The sequence below is a fragment of the Adelges cooleyi genome, unplaced genomic scaffold (genome assembly GCF_023614345.1).
Source record: "Adelges cooleyi isolate 19-005CV unplaced genomic scaffold, UGA_ACOO_1.1 ACOO_flye_CR_arks_rails_tigmint_CR_PRNA_108, whole genome shotgun sequence".
NCBI classification, from domain to species: Eukaryota; Metazoa; Arthropoda; class Insecta; order Hemiptera; family Adelgidae; genus Adelges; species Adelges cooleyi.
Genome location: NW_026095761.1, coordinates 2369738 through 2390823, shown reverse-complemented (window position 1 = coordinate 2390823; position 21086 = coordinate 2369738). Strand labels below are relative to the sequence as shown.

Sequence of the window (21086 nt, the reverse complement as noted above, 5' to 3'; positions counted from 1 at the left end):
AAACAATAATAATTTTGCCCATCTCGCGCCTTATTTGATCTTGACGCGGCCACCGATCTACGCGGGTGTGCTAATGCTCCGGAGGCGAGTATCCAGCAAGCCGCGAGGCACCAGGTATGCAATTTTTTTAACCGTTAAAAAACAAAAACAAAATGTTGTTTTTTTTACAATCACAGTTGTGCGGATCGTTCTATCGTTCCGATAAAATATTTAAATTTGAATAATAATTCTTCGACCAACAGTCGATTTTACATTCGGTTAAGAGAGCGTCGCACCGCCTATTTTTAAGGAGTAAAGTATAGGCAATTTTTCACAAAATTAATTTAATTTAAAGGTTACACTGTGATGTGTAATTATTTGTTCAATAACTAGGTCTCTATTTTGGTAGGTAGTTCGTTTATTTTTCGGACTATCACAGCATGCTTGAAAGCGTTTTTAAAATGTTTTTTCATCTCTACATGTTTAAGCAGACTGAAAATAACTCGCTTAATTTTGGATTTAGAGTAAAAGCACCCATTATAGAATTAAAAGAAAACAATATTCCAGAGGGCAATACGGTGCGTTTTTTTTCATTATTCCAAGTATAACAGTCAATACATAGTTCAGAAATAACGACTATTTTAACATATTTAAATGACTGTAACTTTTCAAAAAAATAATTTTTTTTAAAAAACGTACCGTTTCGCCCTTCAAAATATTGTTTTCTTTTAATTTTATAATGGGTGCTTTTACTCTAAAACCAAAATTAAGCGAGTTATTTTCAGTTGGCGTAAACATGTTTTTACCACTGAAAATCACCGGTGCGACGCCCTCTTAACATTAATTGAGTTATGAATAATGTGTTATTGAATTCATGATGGTTATTTAGATAACGTTTTATTCGAATGATGCACGACTCTCTCTAGTTCATTATTTTTGTTTTTTTTTTTTTATGTATTTGTGTCCGAATCTTACCTACCAGAATAATGACATTATTGGGCTCTAAACATTAAAAAAAATTCACCACTTTCACTTAAAAATTTCCCCCTGGCTCTCTTGAGTGTAAATCTTACCCTCGTGGCCTGACCAATAATTATGTTTATTTAAATAAGCACAACAGTTTGTTTATCTACATTGTATATGTTGTTTTCGAGTTTCAATTGGACAAAATGTATTTTGTATCTATTTATAAAAAAGTCGAATCATCGAGAAAACCCAAGGCTTTTAAAAAAAAAAACAGTTTGTTAGGTGAAAAAAAAATAAAGTTTAAGTTCCTATTTATTAGTTTTAATAGTATTACACTTTACTTAATATTATAATGAAACGTTCTCTTGTTTTGGGGGGACATTTCATCCTTGTTCCAGGTCAACAAAAATAATTTTATGTTTAACATTTCGATATAGTTAATATTATATTTATAAAAATTAAAGTTGAAAAATAGTAGAATTATTTCCAAATTTGTGTGGGATGTTATTTAGATAATATATTATATTATAGTACTACCGATGAACAATGAAAACCCAAGTAAATATCATAGGCCCTGAGCGTAGATTGTGGAGGTAAGAACTGAAAATTAGATTGCAGGTAAATCTAGACAGACAAACTCCAACACTAAAAATACCATTATGGGTGTGAGTGCTACACATAAAAGCAAAAACAAAATCCTAATCTGCAACAGAGTGCATACAGCACGGTGACTTGTATATTTTTTATTTAGTGGTTTTATCACTACGGGTAAAAACATAGTTCTCGAAACCAGGTGACTTCACTGTTGTATTTTTCTTTGTAAAATTTCCCTAAGAAAAAATCCGACACCGTTCGAATAGGTAAATCCGTTTCTCCAATACAATCGTCGTTGTGCAAATATTGTATGCAGGCCATTTATCATTGATGGGTTTTTAGATTTTGATTTGTTTGAAAGTTTATTAGTCAAACAATGTAGACCCCACAATGTTTCCTACTTGGAACGTTTCTATTGTTGTTTATAATTGCTTAATAATTAACACCATGCCCGTCGCACTTATCCAGTAGACAGTAACCGCGTGTTGTGTTGACAGTTGAATGAAACGTGTACAGCTTAGTCAAGTGTTCCCTCTTTAGGGCTTTAACCGTCTCCTGAAAACATTTTTTTTTTTTTAAAAATGTGAATGACATTTTATATAGGTAATATTCAATAATAATTGCCGCACATGTTTGACGGGCAACAACTTCTGAGCCAATTTTCCTTTTTTGTAATTTTTTGGTAAATGAGGTTTACAAAACTATAAGTTATTCGATTTTTGCCTCGACGGTGACATATTAGCTTTGATGCGATAGCTGAGAAGAGGTATTGTATTTACAATGATGTGTTTTTATTTATATTATATTTTTGTGTTTGCACCCACGATATCCGTTTAAGCCACTGAACCGATTTTTTTGTGTGGCAGCTTCGTGTGGGGACGTCGCACCTCAAAATAGTACTTTTGTATTTCCAATGGTATTAAGTCTACAATGCACACAGGGATATAAATTATAAATTGTTTGAAACATGATAACTTTAAATATGCTCTGTTGGAATTAGATTTTCATTTTAAGATACATACATTTGAATAATTAAAAATATGCCCTTTCTTTATGTCATATTGTTCCATATCTAAACCCCAACTATTTATAATTGGTTTTTTCAACAAAACATAGAAATAGTTCTCACCTACAACATTTATAATTGGAACTTTTACTCTAAAACCACCCAGTAGGCCGTGTTTTTGGAATAAGCAAACTATGTTTAAATGGAAAAAAATATTCAAAATCGATGACAAAGACGCTGCGATATTCTGAAAAATAAATTAACTACCTAAAAAGAATTATTATTACTAATCTAATAATTACAATTTACAATTTAAGTACAGTTTGTACAATTCGTGGTTTTAAGGTACTTTATTAGACGGGAACTTTGAAAAAATTCATCCCTTTCCCTTTAAAAATCGAGAAAAAACACCGGAAAATGTACATTTTTTTCAACTTAGCACGAAAGGTAGCAATGGATCTAAACATGTTATATACAATTTTCTTAAAAATCTGAAGTCAAACATTTTTTTATTTTTATTAAGGAGCTTCTATACTAGCTAAGGTGCATTGTATATAGGCAATTTTCGCTAAAACTTAACATAAAGCTAACATTTTTAAACATACATAGTACCGTCCTTGAGAATACAATTTTTAAAAAAACATTTGAATTCTTCACAACATTTTCAAGGCATAGGTCGTGGCACAACTTTAAAATTATTTTCAGTTAATTAATTATTTCAGTTGAAAAAAGTTAAAAATTGCATTTTTTTATATTGAAATAATTAATCAACTGAAAATAATTTTAAATAAACTATTCGATGCGAATCTTTAGGTAGTATGTACCACACATACAACCTAAAAACCAAATACGGTCAAAATGTAATTTTCCCCTATTTTTTGGTTTTTCCTTAAGGGGCCTCTAGTTCAAACTGTACTGTTCCTAAGAATACTCAATTTAAGTTTTGAACAAATATTTGAATTCTTCAAAACATTTTCAAGGCTTCGGTCGTGGCACAATTTTAAAAGTGATTTTGACCTGTGACCTATCTCCATCCCCACTATGGCCCGACCCCACTGTACTAGGCTTTTTTTTTTGTTTACAGTGTATTAAGTATGAGTTAATTTTTCGTGTCTAGCGGATCGACTTGGGTACAATGACAGTGGGGTTTTTTTTTTGCATCCAAATGGGTACAGAATTATTAATAATAAACGTTTGACAGGCGAGCCGGAGGATAGGTGCTGGTGCTGGCGCTACTGCTTCGGGGCAGATAGCTGTGCAAGTGGCGGCCATGGACGAAGAGGATGGTGGCGGAGATGGGGAAATGGCCGAAGTGCCTGTGGTCAAGTCGGCGGAACGTCGTCGGCGACCCGGCCGGGAACAGTGGTCGAACAAAACGGATTTTCTCATGTCGGTGATTGGATTCGCCGTGGACTTGGCCAACGTGTGGAGATTCCCGTATCTATGTTACAAAAACGGAGGAGGTAAGCAAGTGTTACCTATATAATTGATTTATCTATGAGATATATACTTGTTTAAATTAATTCAGATACCAAATCTGTAGTCTTAGAATGAAAAAAAAAAGATACTTAAAATAGGCGTTGAGTATCCTGAAATAAATCATATAAATGTCCAACATGGACAATTTACAGGCATACATTTTGATAAAAATGGGTTTATTTATTAAAATAACATCAATCATTTTCACAATATAGTTATACTTTTTAAAACTATGATGATTGCAAGCAAAGTTTGGTATTATTCTGGTAATGTTTTGCACAAATGAAGCGATAAATAAAAATATATATTTTAATTAATCATCTGTTATTCCCATATTTATAGCAAAAATGTATTTTTCTTCGTTTCAAATTATTTATCATTTGTTATTCGTCAGTATAATTTATTCAATATTTACGAATATGTTTTTTTACATAAGATGTAAATATTAAATTACTACATAAGATGTAATGGCCGAAAATTCTCATAAAAAAAATTATTAAATAATAAAAAAACCTTTACTTAACAAGTACAAAACCGGTTATATTCCATAATTAAAACTATAAGTTAAAAAACAATGATAGCTGTCTGATTTGTATATTATAGTAAAAATGTACAAGTGATAAAATTAATTGAGTCTATAAACGCTTTAGGAAAATCTGCAACTGGTGAAATTACTGGCAAATAATAATTTGTGGCCGTAACGCTAGTTAAAAATACATTATAATTTTCTTATTTCTCGTTAAAATGGATTTGGAAAATTGAACGGAATCACTTTTTTTTTCTTTTGTGGGTACTTTTTTCAGTCTAAAGGACGTTCTATTGTAAGCTTCTTTGCGGACCTCTCGTTGGAGTTAAGTATACAATAAATGTGAAGGGGAAAAAAAGATAAACCGTTTAAAACGTAAAAAAAAGAGAATCGAAGAATAAAATAAGGAAGATGAGTGCACCGGAACTGATGACAATTTTCTTACTCAATCTCCGACGATGTGCGCGATGCAGTAAAAAGGTTTTTTAAAACGTATATAGCTTAGTTCGCATTGTCAAAAAAAAAAAAGGATTTAAAATAATGGACATCCATAAAGAACCAATTTGCTAAGAAAAAAAAAATTATACATCACAATGTATATTCAAAAAGTAACAAGCGATAGTAATGCAAAGTATAATACAGTTGCAGGTTTGTGTAAATGTTAAAAATGTTTCCAGTATTATACTATAATAATTGTACATAGAATTTAAAAAATGGTCAGTAAAACCTAGTAAGTTAAGTAATACCTTAAGATCAACGTTTAGAAGAATAATTCGAATAAACCGAAACGCTAAAAATAATATGTGAAATCAATGTCTTCTTGGTGTTGTGCATCGACGCTAAAAAACATAAAACAGTAGGCAGTTGTGAATAGTATCAATCATTGTACATGTATTTGATTAAGTATGATATTTCTGACACGTTATAACGGTATTGTTTTTAAAAGTACGCGGTACTTAATTATTATAATAACATGGCGTCGAGTGAATATTCACCCTTGCAGTTATTTTCAAGAGCACATTACACAGCAGAAATGTTGGTTTTTCAATTTTCAATAGGACACATTAATTAGAGTATACACCTTCCCCTTTTGAAAAATATGGCTAATAACCCGAAGTGAGTTAATGCGTGTTGCGTTTTAAAACAATAGATACTCAAAAAGTACACAAGTGACAAAAGTGATTTATCAACACGGTTACACGGCATATCCATAAAGTGCTCGACGGACCATGGCCGGCCGGTCACGGTTCTACCTTAACCGTGTTCCACTGATACTTTGGAGTATGAAATATAAATAAATATATAATATATATTATATAAGTATACATTTTTTTTTAGCACATTTTATTACGTTATAAATAATATTATTTTGATAAATATCGCAACGGCCACATTGTGTTCGGGTGATATTTTTGCCTATAGCCAATAAACAAAATATAACAAATATTAAAAGGGAGACATTTTTGGGATTTTTTTTTTTTTTTTATGAATCTTTTAAACTATTGTACTGGGAAAAAGGCGCACTGCACACATTATATTAGCATGTCTAGAAGGACGCCTGTGTTCCTGGCGCTCGGTATAGAGATGGGTGGTTCGGAGTTGATCAAAGGACTTCCTACGGGAAATGAGGAAATTGTGTTAGTGGCCGGAAATAATGTTCGAACATACGGAAATGATTCATTATATAGATATGGCCTCCAGAAATTCTACCTTTCAGCTGGTTATCACCGCTATCAAAAGGTGTGTGTGTGTGTGGACATAAATCGTCGAATTCGTATGATCTTTGTTGTGATATTTAATTAAACCCTCCTGGCTTTAAGGGAGAAAAAATAGCTTTAGATCTGCACTGTCCCTAATAGTGAATATTTTTAACTAAAATATCTAAGTATAAGGGAAAAACAATCGCCATAATTTCATTTCCAACTATTCTAAATTTTGTAAGCTCATAAATACATAATCGGCCAAACTAATTGAAGCTTTCTTTCAATTACAACAACTCTTGTTTTTTCAATGGTTAAACGCATTGTAGGATTTTAATAACAGCCATAATAGACAATTATAATGCAGGAAATGTATATTTTGTAGTAGGTACATATTGTAATAATTTTTAGATAGGAACTATACAACATATTGGTAATTAAAAAAACGTTTATTCGCACTTAAATAACAAACTATTTATTATTTCTATGCCTTTGTTTGAAAGTATAATATTCTAAACCATTTCAGACAGTAAATCAAAAGCACTTAGATGCGTTTTAACAGCGTTATCTTAAACAAATCGTGTACTTAGAAATAATAATATCTGAGCCAACTATGTTTAGTCCTAAGAAAATAGCTTAACTCGTTGTTAAATAGAAACCCTATAATCGGGGTTTAACCCTAAAATGTTTTTGAGATGGTGGAACCTATTGGCAAGTGCTGTAATACACGATGCAATAATAAAACCATTCTTCTAAGTCATATCTGCTGAGCGATTATTGTTCAATTACCTATAATATACCGTTCAACCGTGATTCTTTAGTATTGTCCTTTATTCAATAGTTATTTCGTTAAACGCGATAAACCTCTTACACGAAGTTCTTTCTTTTATTTTCATTCCAATAAATTGGATAAATCTCCTTAGCAAGTGGTATAGTCTCTACAAAATATAATATGATTCTACTCGGATTTATTAAAAAAAAAAAATTATTGGTTTTACGCTTTTACAGTATTATATTATCCTACTTATATCTTTATTCTGTGTCGATTTATTGAAACAATAATCAAAATAATTTCAAACATATTTTTTCCCCCAAAACACCATAGTTTCTTTCAAGTATAAATCTAGAATTTGGCGTAAAACAGCCAAAGCTAGTAGTATTTTGACTTATACTCGCTGATGATATACGATGTAAATAATAATGTCACGCGCTTCTCTTGGAAGGATATTGTACTTAAAATCTACAAAAGCCAACTGAATGGTTTTAATTACAAAGTGGCAGCAGTTTATTGCGCGTAAAAGAGCAGGTGCCGCGATAATGCTGCGGAAATTATTTTAACTTGATATTCGCAAAAGCCCTTTGTCACCTTTTGGTTTTACTTTATACCGATTCGCCTTCAATAATTATAAGGTGTATTTAACTTTGTTCACGAGTCGCACCCCCGATATACCGTCCAACGTAATATTACAATAGCTTTATAGCAGCGATGCATGCACGGTGTTTATTCAATTTAAAATCACTTTGTCACATCACACACACTACAGAATCGAAATATACCATGCAGCGTCGTTCTAGCTTATTAAATATTATCAACCGGCTGTTAATGAAACTCACACTCGGCACTCAAGCTATTATGATTTTAACATTTTGCAACTCTATACTTTACAAGCTTATGATTATATACACCCATAGTTTTCAACTGTCTTATAACATCATTACAGTCTACACGGGTCAATGATTAAAATTTTCAACTTTGTTGGCTACAGTAATGAAAGTCATATGATAATATGTATATATTATCATATGACTATTAGTATGGTCTCTTATAAAATAAATATTAATATTACTATTTCTGGTCACTTTTAATAAACTCTCGTTTGTGGCTTAAACATACATTTAATCATATTATTAGTGTTTCATGTGACAATATTTTGAATAATAAACCAATAAAAATTGACATGTTACTTGTCTTTTTCAAATGTCTTATATAAATAGGTTTTATAAATCAAAATATAATTACCACTCATGTAGAAAAATTGTCGAAGGGATTGCATTATAATATTATTCATAATATTTTATAGTATTTTCTATGCCCAACTGTATCGATATTGCCTATTTGATACGCCGTCCAAGAAAATAGTATCGTTTTGCGTTTGATATCTCTTCTCGAGCGTATCATTGCATCAAATATATATTTCTAGGGGCCTTTTTAATACCATATTGTACGATGTTGCTGGTCGGCGGAATTCCTTTGTTTTACATGGAACTTGCACTTGGACAATTCTATCAAACGGGCGCTATAACCTGCTGGGGCAGACTTGTTCCTCTGTTCAAAGGTGAGTACCCATATTTTATACAGTAGCCTATATTTTCCAAAACTTAATATCAACACTGTTTAAAATTACTTGAACAATTATTTTATTTTATTTTATTTCAATACGGGCCGCAGCCCAAAGTACAGAATATCAAATTAACTATAAACTAATATTTATGAAAAAAGATAATAAGACAAAAGAAAAATATATTACAGATATAGATATAACATGCAATTTTTTGCTCTATACTCCAAGTTATTATTGTAACTAGTAACTACCTATGCTTTAAGTCAAGTGAAAATATCGAAGAAAAAATATTCGGATTTAAGTTGGTTATTTCTGGAAAAAAAATCATTACGGTTTTATTCATAACGAATTTTGTATTTTCGTTTTTAATTTTAAAACAAACTTGGTAAACAATAAATAATTTACCGTTTTCGTTTAACATATTAAAACTGTTTCTAACCTTAGTATTAAAATATAGACAATTACTACCTATATGAAAACCGGTATGTAGATAACAAGCGGTTAATATTACCTATAAGTGTATTACTGCAAATAATAACTTTTGGCAATAAACGTGTTCATATATTATATTAATTAAGGAATTAAATTACCGTCAAATCCGATAAAATAGATAATTCAATTTGTAAATGAGGCTACATATAAAGTATATGGTTTACAGGGGAAATAATGAGTTTTAGAAAATGATTTCAAGACAAAACTGAAGCAAAACGTTTTAAATATTAATATCAATGTTAATATTTTCTTAGGCATTGGTTATTCGGTGGTTTTAATAGCGTTTTACGTGGACTTCTACTACAATGTGATTATAGCATGGGCTCTGAGATTTCTGTTGGCTTCGTTTACCGACATCCTTCCGTGGACCACGTGCGACAACGACTGGAATACCGTGTTCTGTCAGCCTGTAATAATAACCATATTATTATCATTATACCAACATATTATTAATGACAAAGCACTTGGCGCCTCTTTATTACTATCGTGTGCGGTTTTCTTTAGATGACAATATGGTCAAACGAAACAAACTATGTGGACAACGTTACACTGTTGGCAAACGATTCGCGGTTAGCGTCTGCTTCTTCGGAATACTGGTTGTGAGTAATCAAGCAAATAAACACGCTACTGGCTGGCAAACATAATCAAATAAAATACCGTTATAATATAATATTGTGTATAGTGTTTGATTAAATTACAACCGTTACTCAACCCCCCCCCCCCCTTGTATTTTCAGACGCAAAGTATTGGAGTTAAATCACAGCGAAGGGATTCACGACTTGGGATACATCAAATGGGACATGGCGGGCTGTTTGTTCTTGGTGTACTTGATATGTTACTTTAGTCTGTGGAAAGGCATCTCGACATCGGGAAAAGTCAGTAACAACGGTGGTAGACCGTGGTTGTTTTGAATTGAATGTGTCTAAAACATAGCACATTGCTTTGTACAGGTTGTCTGGTTTACCGCGTTGTTTCCGTATGTGGTGTTGATATTTTTACTGATCAGAGGAATTACATTACCTGGTTCCGCCCAAGGCGTTAGATACTACCTTTATCCGAACTTTTCCATGATTGCCAAACCTGAGGTAAGATATAATTATGTTATTATAGAAACGTATTGACTATTTGAAATACTAATAACTGTTTAATATAATATATTTTCTTGTTGGTGTATAGTTATTAAATTAAAACAATTAGTCAATAGACAGGTATACCTACTGATATACATCTAAAGAATGTACTTATTTTAATCATTTAATATGTGTAGCTAGGTATTTACATTTTTATTTAACTAACCAAAACAAAATTGATATTAAATAGTGGAGTGAGAAAGGTCACAGACCTTGAGTAATTATTTTAACTGAAAGTGGTAAAATCACTTTCTAATAAAACCCTTCGATGCGAAGCTACAGATGGTAAAAAGTACAAAGTATAAATAATGTTGTACACAATAAGTGTGTACAATAACACATTGACGTTGTTAGTTTTTTAGTATGAAAATAATTGATTTTAGTTTTTTTCTTATTAAAAATAAATGTTCTGAATACAGATTTTTTGAAAATATTTTATATAATATTCTAAAGCTTACCCTAAAACAGCGCTATTATGAAAATATTATCGTTATGTTCGCATTAATTCATTAGTGTTTCGCTAAAATATTAGAAATTAACAACACTTGTCAATTAAGTCTTCAAGCAAACTTATCTGCCATTTTTGTATTTGTTTCTAAATTACATCAGTTATGATTATTGTACAAAAATAAACCCAGTATAGTACCGGTGTATCATTTTCCGAATACATGTTTAAATAAAATGTCGGATTATATTGTTCACTTAAGGTATTATTAAGGATAATTTTACAATTTATAATATGTTACCTTTTTTTTTTATTGGTTATGACAAACCGCGTTCATGGTTATAATATGATATTAAAAAGATCCGTTTAATATATTGGTTTTTTATGGCAATCCAAGTGCAGGTCTCCTACTCAGAGAGTAATAGGTGCTATAATAATAATAATAATATTTTCGCACAGCAACAGTATGTTAGATATACATATATTTATTATTTATATATATATATATTTTTTTTGTATTGTGTGGGAGAATGGGGATATATGTACAGTGCCTGCTTATGTATTCCTTTGGCATTACGACTTATAAAGCAGTGTCCATTACGAGCACCCATCGAGGAAATGGAATTGTCGTGTCCAAATGAGATTTTCATTTTCGTGTGGAATTTCATATTGACCACTCAACGGTGGTCTAAGCATACGTGTACTTTATATTTTCTTTCACAACTAATCTGAAAAATATTACATCCGTACGCGTGATATCATACACTCCTTGAATTCCATAACACATTATGACGGTGTATAATATAATGTACATAATATTTTACATTTATATATAATATTATGCGCATTATATTATACACATGTCAGAATTTTTTAAAGAATATATAGTATTCTATATTTTATTGTTTCTTATGCGCCTACCACACAACTGCTCGGTACAACTGTAGGTGCTCGGTAAAAATATCCAAAAAAAAAAATATTGTCCAAAGTGATTTACAATAATATTCTCAAACACATTTAATTTGGTTATTCCGTTAACAATCAGTATTTTTCCATGTACACAAGAGGTTGAATTTAACTCAAGAACGTTATTTTTAAATAAAAGTAATCTTGTAATTTTTTTTTTTTAATATATTCGTTAGGTAGTTTTTAATACAATATAATGAATTTCCGAAAGGTCGAAATGTTAAGTGTTTATCTTGAAAAGCCTTTAAAACACATAATATCTACGTTATGGTTAGAAAAAAAATCTGTAGCCACACATTTTTTATTGAGAAAAAGTAAAAAAAAAAAATATAACGCCATAATAAAAACGTACGTTAGACACGTTAAGTGTCTAACCATTAATTTCAATTTCAATTTAATATTTTTTCATTATCTATAGTCGTACATCGAAGCGTTCATTTTAAAGTGTACGTTTCACTTTTAGTTGTAATATAAACCTGGAGACATAATATGTGACCTCTCCTTTTCCATTGTGCTGTTTTTTTTTTTTTTAAATAAAAAAGCTCAAATTAAAATAAAGAACGATCGCTGACAAAATATCTTCATTATCATTTTTTTTTTGCGCGCTAAATAGGTAATTTTTTCCAATATTAATATGGCCAAAAATGTTGCTTTTAAAGGTTTGGGTCGATGCGGCTACACAAGTGTTTTTCTCACTCGGCCCCGGTTTCGGTGTGCTGTTGGCTTACGCCTCGTACAATAAATACCACAACAACGTACTAAGGTAAATGCACAAAGCTCGCTGCAGTTATACCGTTTGAATAACAGCTAATAATCTAATAAAATGTGTTTATTGTTATTTTTTTTTTTTTGCAATTTTTCTGTGGTTCGTCGTCCACACAGAGACGCGTACTTGGCGATCATGTGCAATTCCGTCACCAGCTTCTTGTCGGGTTTTGTGATTTTCACCGTTTTGGGTTATATGTCTCACGTGTCCGGTCGGCTAATTCAAAACGTGGCCACCGAAGGACCTGGTCTGGTGTTCATCGTTTACCCCGCTGCCATCGCCGCCATGCCCGGATCGGTGTTCTGGGCTCTGATATTTTTCATGATGTTGCTGAACTTGGGTCTGGACAGTTCGGTGAGTACCCCTCATATTTATTTGTATTTATTTATTTTAGGTATAAACGCTATTCAGCTTTTTGACAAAAAATAGACATAAAACACACCTACATATATACTTATAAAAAGATATAAATTAATTACTACTAATAGTATAAATACTACTAACTACACTCCTCACTGTTTGATAGGCTATTAACTAAAGACATGGCTCTTATTAAAGGGTCACCCTCTAAATAAATTGTACTTACAGGTTCTAAGTAGTAGGGTTCCTGTAATATTAAATAGCAAAACTATTTAAACCGATTGACAAAACAAATTAATAAGATTTAACATGATAATTTGTTTATAAATAAAAAACCGTTCAAAACAACTTTACATCTGACACGAACCAAAGAATAGGTATTTTTTAATTTATCATTTATGGAACTGAAATTGAATAAAATTGAAAAATAATTGTATTCAACTGTAAATAATAAACAACCTTAATTATATTGTCTTTTATTCACCGAGTTACAAAAAGTGTTTATCGAGAATAAAAATATATCCGTCTTAAGGATATGATAATGACACACTTAATATTATTCACAAACATTTATCTAGTTCATAATATAATGTAAAATGCAGAATGCTCATCCTTTTTCTTAACATTATTATTGTATTTTTTGCTAACTTAATTTTTTAACTATTGCAACTAATTTTGTCTGATATACAGGAGGATTTTTTTTTATCATGGACCACTCTATTGAGTGAGATATTTATTTATTTATTTATGAGATAGTTATCATAGGGTATAATAAGAAATTAAACTGTTTTTATACAATGGATCTCAACTTTTTTTGTTTTTTTACCTCCCTTCCAACTAAGTTTTTTTGACAGCAACTTGCGAATTTTTAACGGTTTAATACATTTTATTAACTTTTTAAATTGAGAATAATATACTAACAATTTTCAAGTTTAGGGCAGGAGAAAAGATGGAGTGCAATAGATATAATTTTTATCTGCGCGCATTTCCCAGCCGCACTTCCCCTCCCATCCTAACTTTTAAACTCTTATAACTTTAAAAATAATTGTCCAAAACTGGTTATCGACCTGTCAACATTTTTAGTACAAATTTTAAAAGTTAACGACATATATGCGTTACCATTTAATTTTCAAAAGTTTCTATCAAAAAAACCAAGTTGGGGAGGGTGGTAAAAACAATAAAATTTGAAGAAAAAAAAATGTAATTTCTTAGTAAACCCTATGAGATATCGAGTGGCCCATGATAAAGGAATCACCCTGTATATACTGTGTCATTTGGACTGGAACTTCTTTAGCCCCCCCCTCCCCTCTAGTAGATGCGCCAATGAACGTGCCCTCCTTTTAAATCTATTAACTCACACAATTATCATTGTACTTACCAATTTTAGTTTGGCGGATCCGAAGCAATTATAACGGCCATGAGCGACGAATTCCCGTTGATCAGGCGCAACAGGGAAATATTCATCGCTTTGCTGTTCTTGCTGTACTTCGTCGTCGGTCTGGCTTCGTGTGCCCAAGGTGGATTCTACTTCTTCAACTTGCTCGATCGCTACGCTGCCGGATACTCAATGCTCGTGGCCGTGTTGTTCGAGACCATAGCCGTGTCTTGGATTTACGGTTTGTATAAAAAAAAAATAGTGCGTTTCGCTCCCAATATTGGTGTAAAAGAAAATGTCGTCCCCGGCGCGGGTCTGCAAAGATTAAAAAAAAGAAAAGCAAACCGATTATGCCGAAAACAAATTCTACGCACTGACTATAATATATGTGTCACACACACTTCACGCGCAACATCAATAAATCTTACCCAAATATTTGTTTCAACGCTTCAAGACAAGTCCGTTCTGAGAACAATTCGCACGAAGGCACACGGCTGAACGGTTTTCCAATTGGGGTGCACCAACGACCCCTTGACTTCCACGAAGTTTCAATAATGATATTCCGAATCCCTTGCCGGTTTAAACGTACACACGGTTTATTCGAATAAAACATCAAGTGTGCGGTAATTATTTTGCAAACCAATGAGATCAGCATACGGATTTAACCCTAGGGCTTAGACCCATTACTGAAAAATATACAAGGTCCTATATACAATCATGTCAGCATAACAGGCAGCCAATCAAAATCAAGTATATAAGTACGCGATAACATATATAGTAATGGTTAAAGTAGGTATATGGTAAAATTGATAACCCGTCACGCTGTCATTGTATTTCTGAAGATAACATTTCGAGACGAAGCGCCATACCTGGTAATAGGTTATTACCTGTATATTTCAACCATGGTTAGATGTACAATTTTATTAGACACAAATAGCTCAAAATCATCTACATTTTTTTCTCTGCGTTTCTTAATTTGTTCAAGCACTTTAACTAGAAATCAAATATAATTTAAGTACTAAATTTAGTTTTAAAACCAATTATGATTTGTGTTTTTCAGCTTAAGTTATAATATAAAAGTTTCTTAACTTTTTAAGAACATTCAATAAGGGTTCTTATGGAATTTATATTCCACATAGAGCTTAAATATTACATTTTTTTTAGATTCTGTTAGAACTGAGAATTAACTCTTCTGGACTCGGCTTTAGCCATGACAATCGTTTCCTTTTTTTACAGTGTTTTTTTTTTTACAAAATTTACATGAATATATAACCCTTTACAACTAATTGTGGTCATAATATTTGCTAAACCATACACAGTAAAAAGAGTAATTTTCAAAAGCATCTTGTTACAGCTTGTCAAGTTGTACATGTTTATTACTATTAAATTGTATCCCCTGTAGCGCATTATTAAATATATACTCAATAAAACTTGGTAGGTACCTAATTTAAAATAATAAAATGCAGTTTTGAGTTTTCTATTATTATTTCCCTGATACCGTTGGTAGGTACCGTTTGTGTCTATACAATATTTAAGAACGTTTGTAACGGTATATTTTCAACTAAAAATAATAATAATAATAATAATGTAAATAAAAATATAGTGCTTCGGTAGATAAACGTTATTTCGACTTGAACGTTTAATTCGATTTAGCGCCAACGCATAAAACATCTTAAACTTAATATTCCATTCATATGGTGCACAAAATGGTTAAGTGCAAGATGCTTTTTTTCACGTCTACATAAGCCATTTTGATTGTAAATTGTATACAAGTAGATACACATACACTTTTAACTGTACACGCACTTAGACATAGGTTCAGAGTTTGGCATTATTCGATATTTTATTCGAATGAGACATGTTTAATTTTAATTTTTATTCTGGTTAAATATTTCCCAACTCTGCTAATGTTTAATTTATATGCAGAACACGACTAATAATTTTTTTTTAAAAACCTCAACTTTTCTTCCTTTATAAATTTACTAAAATTAAATGTTTTAATAGTTTTTATGTCGATTTAGTTAGTATCCATTCATGTAGAATCTATAAAAATTGTTCGATGTCTAAAAAAGTAATTATATATCTACTGGCCAATAAAAGAAATAGGTAAGCATAGTTTTGACAAAGCAAAGTCATAAACATGCAAACATTATAACGCCTGTCTACATGCAAACATTATAACGCCGAGGTACATCCTTGCTGTTATGAGGGTCAAGCTAAGGTTTAGAAAAGGGAAGGCAAAAATCGGTTTCTCGTTTAGTCACGTTTGGAAACAATTTTTACAAACGTATATATAATATGATACTACCGCCAACAACAGAGGTCTAAAACGATATTCATTTTTTTTTTTTTTTTTTTTTTTTAGGTGTGGACAGATTTTGCGATGATATTAAAGACATGATGGGTCATTTGCCCGGCGTGTACTGGAAATTCTGTTGGCGTTTTGCGGCACCGCTCTTTTTGATAGTAAGTTTCAATACCGGTACATAACATAGCTGTGATGTTTTATTATATTTTGTAATAAGGGAAAAAAACATAGTGAACAAAATAGTGAACATGTTTTATTTCGTGTGTGTTTAGTTCATTATCGTGTACGGACTTATCGGTTATGAACCGCTGACTTACGAGGGATATGTGTATCCAGCTTGGGCTAACGTTTTGGGATGGATCATTGCCGGCAGTAGCGTGGCAATGATACCGACAGTAGCGGTTTACCAGTTTTTGATAACCCCTGGAACTACCACACAGGTAATATTTATTTGCCAAAAACAATGTTACAATGAATAAATGAACAGGGGAGGAATATACTACCTGATAATAATTAATTTACCGATATACAGGGTGTCCCATTTTAAAATACTAATCGATTTTTCTCCAAAAATACTAATCCAATCAAAATGTTGCTTATTAGAGATTTTTAGAGTACAAAGGGGGGAAGTTAAAATAATTTAAAAAAATAAGGTCCAAAATTCAAAAATGGCTGACTTACGGTCAAAAATATGTTTTTTTTAAATGGAAACCATGTATTTTTTGTTAACCAAACAAATGTTCTTATCAAAACTAACAACTTTTGTAGGAAACATTTTTCGGTAAAACCCATAACTTGTAAATTAAGTATCTTTAGCTACCTATTTTTAGTTTTGTTATTTTATTTTGATGCACATGGTAACTGTGCCATGTGTGGTAACCTTAGTATGTGTGGTGACTTTTATTGATGTATTTATTAATTTAAAAAAAAATTGTTGTATAATTTTGTTATCCATATATATATATATATATATATTTATAATTATTAGCATAAGCAGAAAATGTACACCCAATATTTTTATTTTGCTTAAGGTTTTAAAAGCCCATTTAATATAAATAAATAAATAAAGATAATTTATAAACTATGGGTTTTACCGAAAAATGTATCCTACAAAAGTTGTTTGTTTTGAAAAGAACATTGGTTTGGTTAACAAAAAATACACGGTTTCCATTTAAAAAAAAAATGTTTTTGACCGTAAGTCGGCCATTTTGAATTTTGGTCCCTATTTTTTTAATTTTTATAACGCCCCCCTTTGTACTCTAAAAGTCTCTAAGTAGCAACTTTTTGATTGGATTAGTATTTTTGGAGAAAAATCGATTAGTATTTTAAAATAGGACACCCTGGATACCTGAAATTGGCAAAGGTGTATAAGTTGTGGCGTCACCAAAAGTCTCTAAATTACAAGCCTACGCTTATAATTTGCATTTTTTTAATATCGTCTGTCCATTTTAAATTCACAACGAAACAGTAATTAAACGTATTTGGGTTTTTTTTCTTCTAATTTCGTTTTTACCGTTTTAAATCGGTCAAAGGCGCGCCATTGAATAATGGATGAAATTGAATTTGTGATCATATTGTATATTCGCCGGACAAAGAAAGTGTAATAATATGTAATCAAAGAACGATCATTAGTCATAACTATTAAAAAAAAAACCACAGTTTTTTAAAAAATAGAAAAATAAATAGTACAACATAAATTGATATTTTGTCAGATCAATAAGAAGGGGAAAAGGGTCGACGTTTATTTTGTTAGAATAACATTTATTTTATTTGTGGTTTTCTAAAAAAAAAAATTATTATATTTTTACAATTTATAAATAAGTATTATGTAGGTATTTAAATAATTTTTTTTTCATTAAACCATTTTTTTTAAATTCTTAAATGCATATTAGAGACTTTTTTAGTACGTTTTAGTGCACATTTCGGTTGTTTAAAAACAAAAAATCCGGTTAGGGCCTGATTAATGAAATTATCTAACTTATAAGCAGATATGCTGTACATTTCCCAACCCTGGGCATTGTCTTACCAACTTTGTATTTAAATAGAAATTCTAATAAACGTTTTACTGCAATTTTTTTTAAAACACGATCTCGACTAATAAACACAATTTTATTTGTATTACCTAAAACATCAGGTTAGGCGTTTAAATGAACCCCGTTTTTACTAAATTACTATTTTTTTTTGTAAAAATGACCAGGTTCGAGTCATTGCCTGTGGCCTATAGAATATGTATTATATATATACCTATTAAAAAAAATATTGGTTTACTATATTATTGTAGAGATTGAAAATTCTGACTACACCTTGGCGCGATGAACACGACGACGATCCGATTTCTATTAACGGTTTGCACATACTCACGGATCCGGCACAAGTGAGACTCACAAGTCCCATGGCCTCTGTTGATGTTTAGTGAGAACAGTTAAACTAAAAAAAAAAGTAGTAAAGAAAATGTAGTGACGAGTAAAAAGTAGACTATTAATTTATATTATTGGCTGACACTTAGTTATTAAGTATATAATATTTTAAGGTATTATATAGATTAGAGAGTGATGTTCAATACATTATAATATTATTATCGACCAAAGTAGTATTGCTTAGGTACTTGTAACGGTAAAAACTTTATATAGTTTATATAAAGTTATATAAACTATATTTAATACCCTATTTAAACAATTTTAGTTAATTAAAAAAAAAAAAAAATTGTACCTAGTACTAGTTGAAGTTATCTATACTACATACACTCATAGCTATAAATAAGCATAATATAATCGATTTGAGTTGTCGTGAGTAAATTATACAAATTTAACCACGTTTTAAATATTAGGTGTATAATAATATAATATCGCAATTAGATCAAATTGATCTCATGATTAAATATTTCGTCGTTAACTATTAAGAGAATACTTACTATATGTTATAAAGTGTGTTTTTGTGTGTTTGTGCAATGTAAAACATGTGTTTCATATATTTATAAGCAATAATATTGTAACGATATAATAATTATACTTACTATTATAATATATTAGTCACATATATAATTAGTCACATACACCCAAAGTCGGGTTTACATTTATAGATATCCTAGTTTTAAATACATATATAATATTGTACTTAATTATGTGTATTTTAATATTAATCCAAGTAGAGTGTAATCACAGTTAGTAGATAGTCGGATTTCGGTAGCAGTCTGTGCTTTTCAACAATATAAATAGTACATTTTCTTCAAAAACCAAAACGGCATTTTCTGGGGGGTTTTTTTTTAAAGTAAAAAATGTGTGGTACTCGTTTTTTTTTTTTGGTGCACTCAAAAAATATAACGCTATCGTTTTACCAAATGTTTTCTTGTCTAAACTATACTTGATCGTTTTTCTTCTGCTTTATCCATTACAAAACACTTTTTTCAGCGCCTTGTACACACTTCTTAATGTCCTCCACATTCTTCCTGTTTCTTACTATATGTATGTTGTTATATTATAGTAGTACAGGTACATTCTACGCTTTCTGCTTGGGTTATGTTGAAACATTTTTCATTTTGCTTTTTTACACCTTATAAATATACTTATTACTTTATTGCATTTCTGCACAATACTCTAATTACCTACCCACCGACGTTGTACCCGGTCGATAGAAAAGTTTTAAATATTTAAAAAATGTTTTCTCATCGGTTTTGGGCCAGAAATTAAATATACTACATATAATATACTACTTAAATATTATTAAAACGTTGAAAAATGTAGTGTGTACTTTTTCTAATTATACATTTAAAACAAAAAAAACTAGTAATTAAACAGCATTGGTCTGACATTATTAAGCGCTTCAATTAGAACGGGTAGAGCATAAAATGTAGGTATGCTGTACAAGTACAATACTAGCAGGTATAATTATTATAGTAGTACTTAGTTCAACCTAATGGATTTTTGAATACGTAGTCACATGTAGTTATAGTGTGGAATTTTTGTCGATTTTGAGATACTTTAAATTTTACCGCTAAAAGCGTTCATTAAATAGTCAAATTAAATTAATCAATTTTTTTTTTATTAAAAATTATAACAATAAAATTAATTCTTTTACGTACACTTTGTGGTATCTGCGATACATGTTTTTCGTAGTTTGCGCATTATAGCTGGCAGCCGTTGAGCCGTTAAGTGAATATAATATTATAAGTCAAGTCAATGTCACAACTTTATTTTTTTTTTATTGCTGTTACAGTGAAATCTTTACTAGGATGCAGCTATAAATAAAATTTAAAAATCAGGTATCGGAAATGTAAAACGTTTATTAGATTACTACTGTTTAAACTACATTAGTGGATTAAGATATAATATGTTATAATTATTATGATAAGTAATGTACTATTGTGTATTTTATACTTTTTATAAACAGTCTTAATCAACAAAATGTCATTGATTTGTGAGCATTAAAATATGTGTACATAATAATATATAATTACTATTACATATGTAAACTTAAAGTTAATATTATGCTGTTTTTTGGAATGTAGTTACGTAGTCATTCATTAATATATATATATATAAATATATAAATTATCCAATCGGTTTTGCTTATTGTTTTCCTTAAAGTACTTTTAACATATTAGTAGATAATTAACAATTTATATAACGATTAATATAAATTTAAAAGTCTGTATT

At 30.6% G+C, this 21086-nt stretch overlaps 1 protein-coding gene and 1 long non-coding RNA gene across 2 annotated transcripts; one reads left to right on the top strand and one right to left on the bottom strand.

Annotated features, from left to right (window-relative positions):
• Positions 1–52: 52 nt before the first annotated feature.
• Positions 53–19330, top strand: LOC126842563 (sodium-dependent dopamine transporter). Its single transcript, XM_050579606.1, has 13 exons — positions 53–114; positions 3747–4008; positions 8452–8586; positions 9339–9493; positions 9589–9683; positions 9821–9959; positions 10035–10169; positions 12285–12388; positions 12508–12745; positions 14139–14367; positions 16492–16592; positions 16707–16874; positions 18716–19330. The coding sequence occupies exons 2-13, from the start codon at positions 3816–3818 to the stop codon at positions 18845–18847; spliced, it is 1824 nt and encodes a 607-aa protein (XP_050435563.1). The 5' UTR covers positions 53–114; positions 3747–3815; the 3' UTR covers positions 18848–19330.
• Positions 11134–14798, bottom strand: LOC126842574 (uncharacterized). Its single transcript, XR_007686357.1, has 3 exons — positions 14555–14798; positions 14130–14441; positions 11134–11387 (listed from the first exon to the last, which is right to left on the bottom strand). It is a non-coding gene; the product is annotated as an uncharacterized LOC126842574 (long non-coding RNA).
• Positions 19331–21086: the final 1756 nt, after the last annotated feature.

Bases quoted from the DNA above. Each gene is read 5' to 3' on its own strand.
- LOC126842563 (XM_050579606.1), top strand. From the start codon at position 3,816: ATGGACGAAGAGGATGGTGGCGGAGATGGGGAAATGGCCGAAGTGCCT. The intron at 8,587-9,338 runs GTGAGTACCCAT...ATATTTTCTTAG, and splicing joins ACTTGTTCCTCTGTTCAAAG to GCATTGGTTATTCGGTGGTT. The intron at 9,494-9,588 runs GTAATAATAACC...GGTTTTCTTTAG, and splicing joins ATACCGTGTTCTGTCAGCCT to ATGACAATATGGTCAAACGA.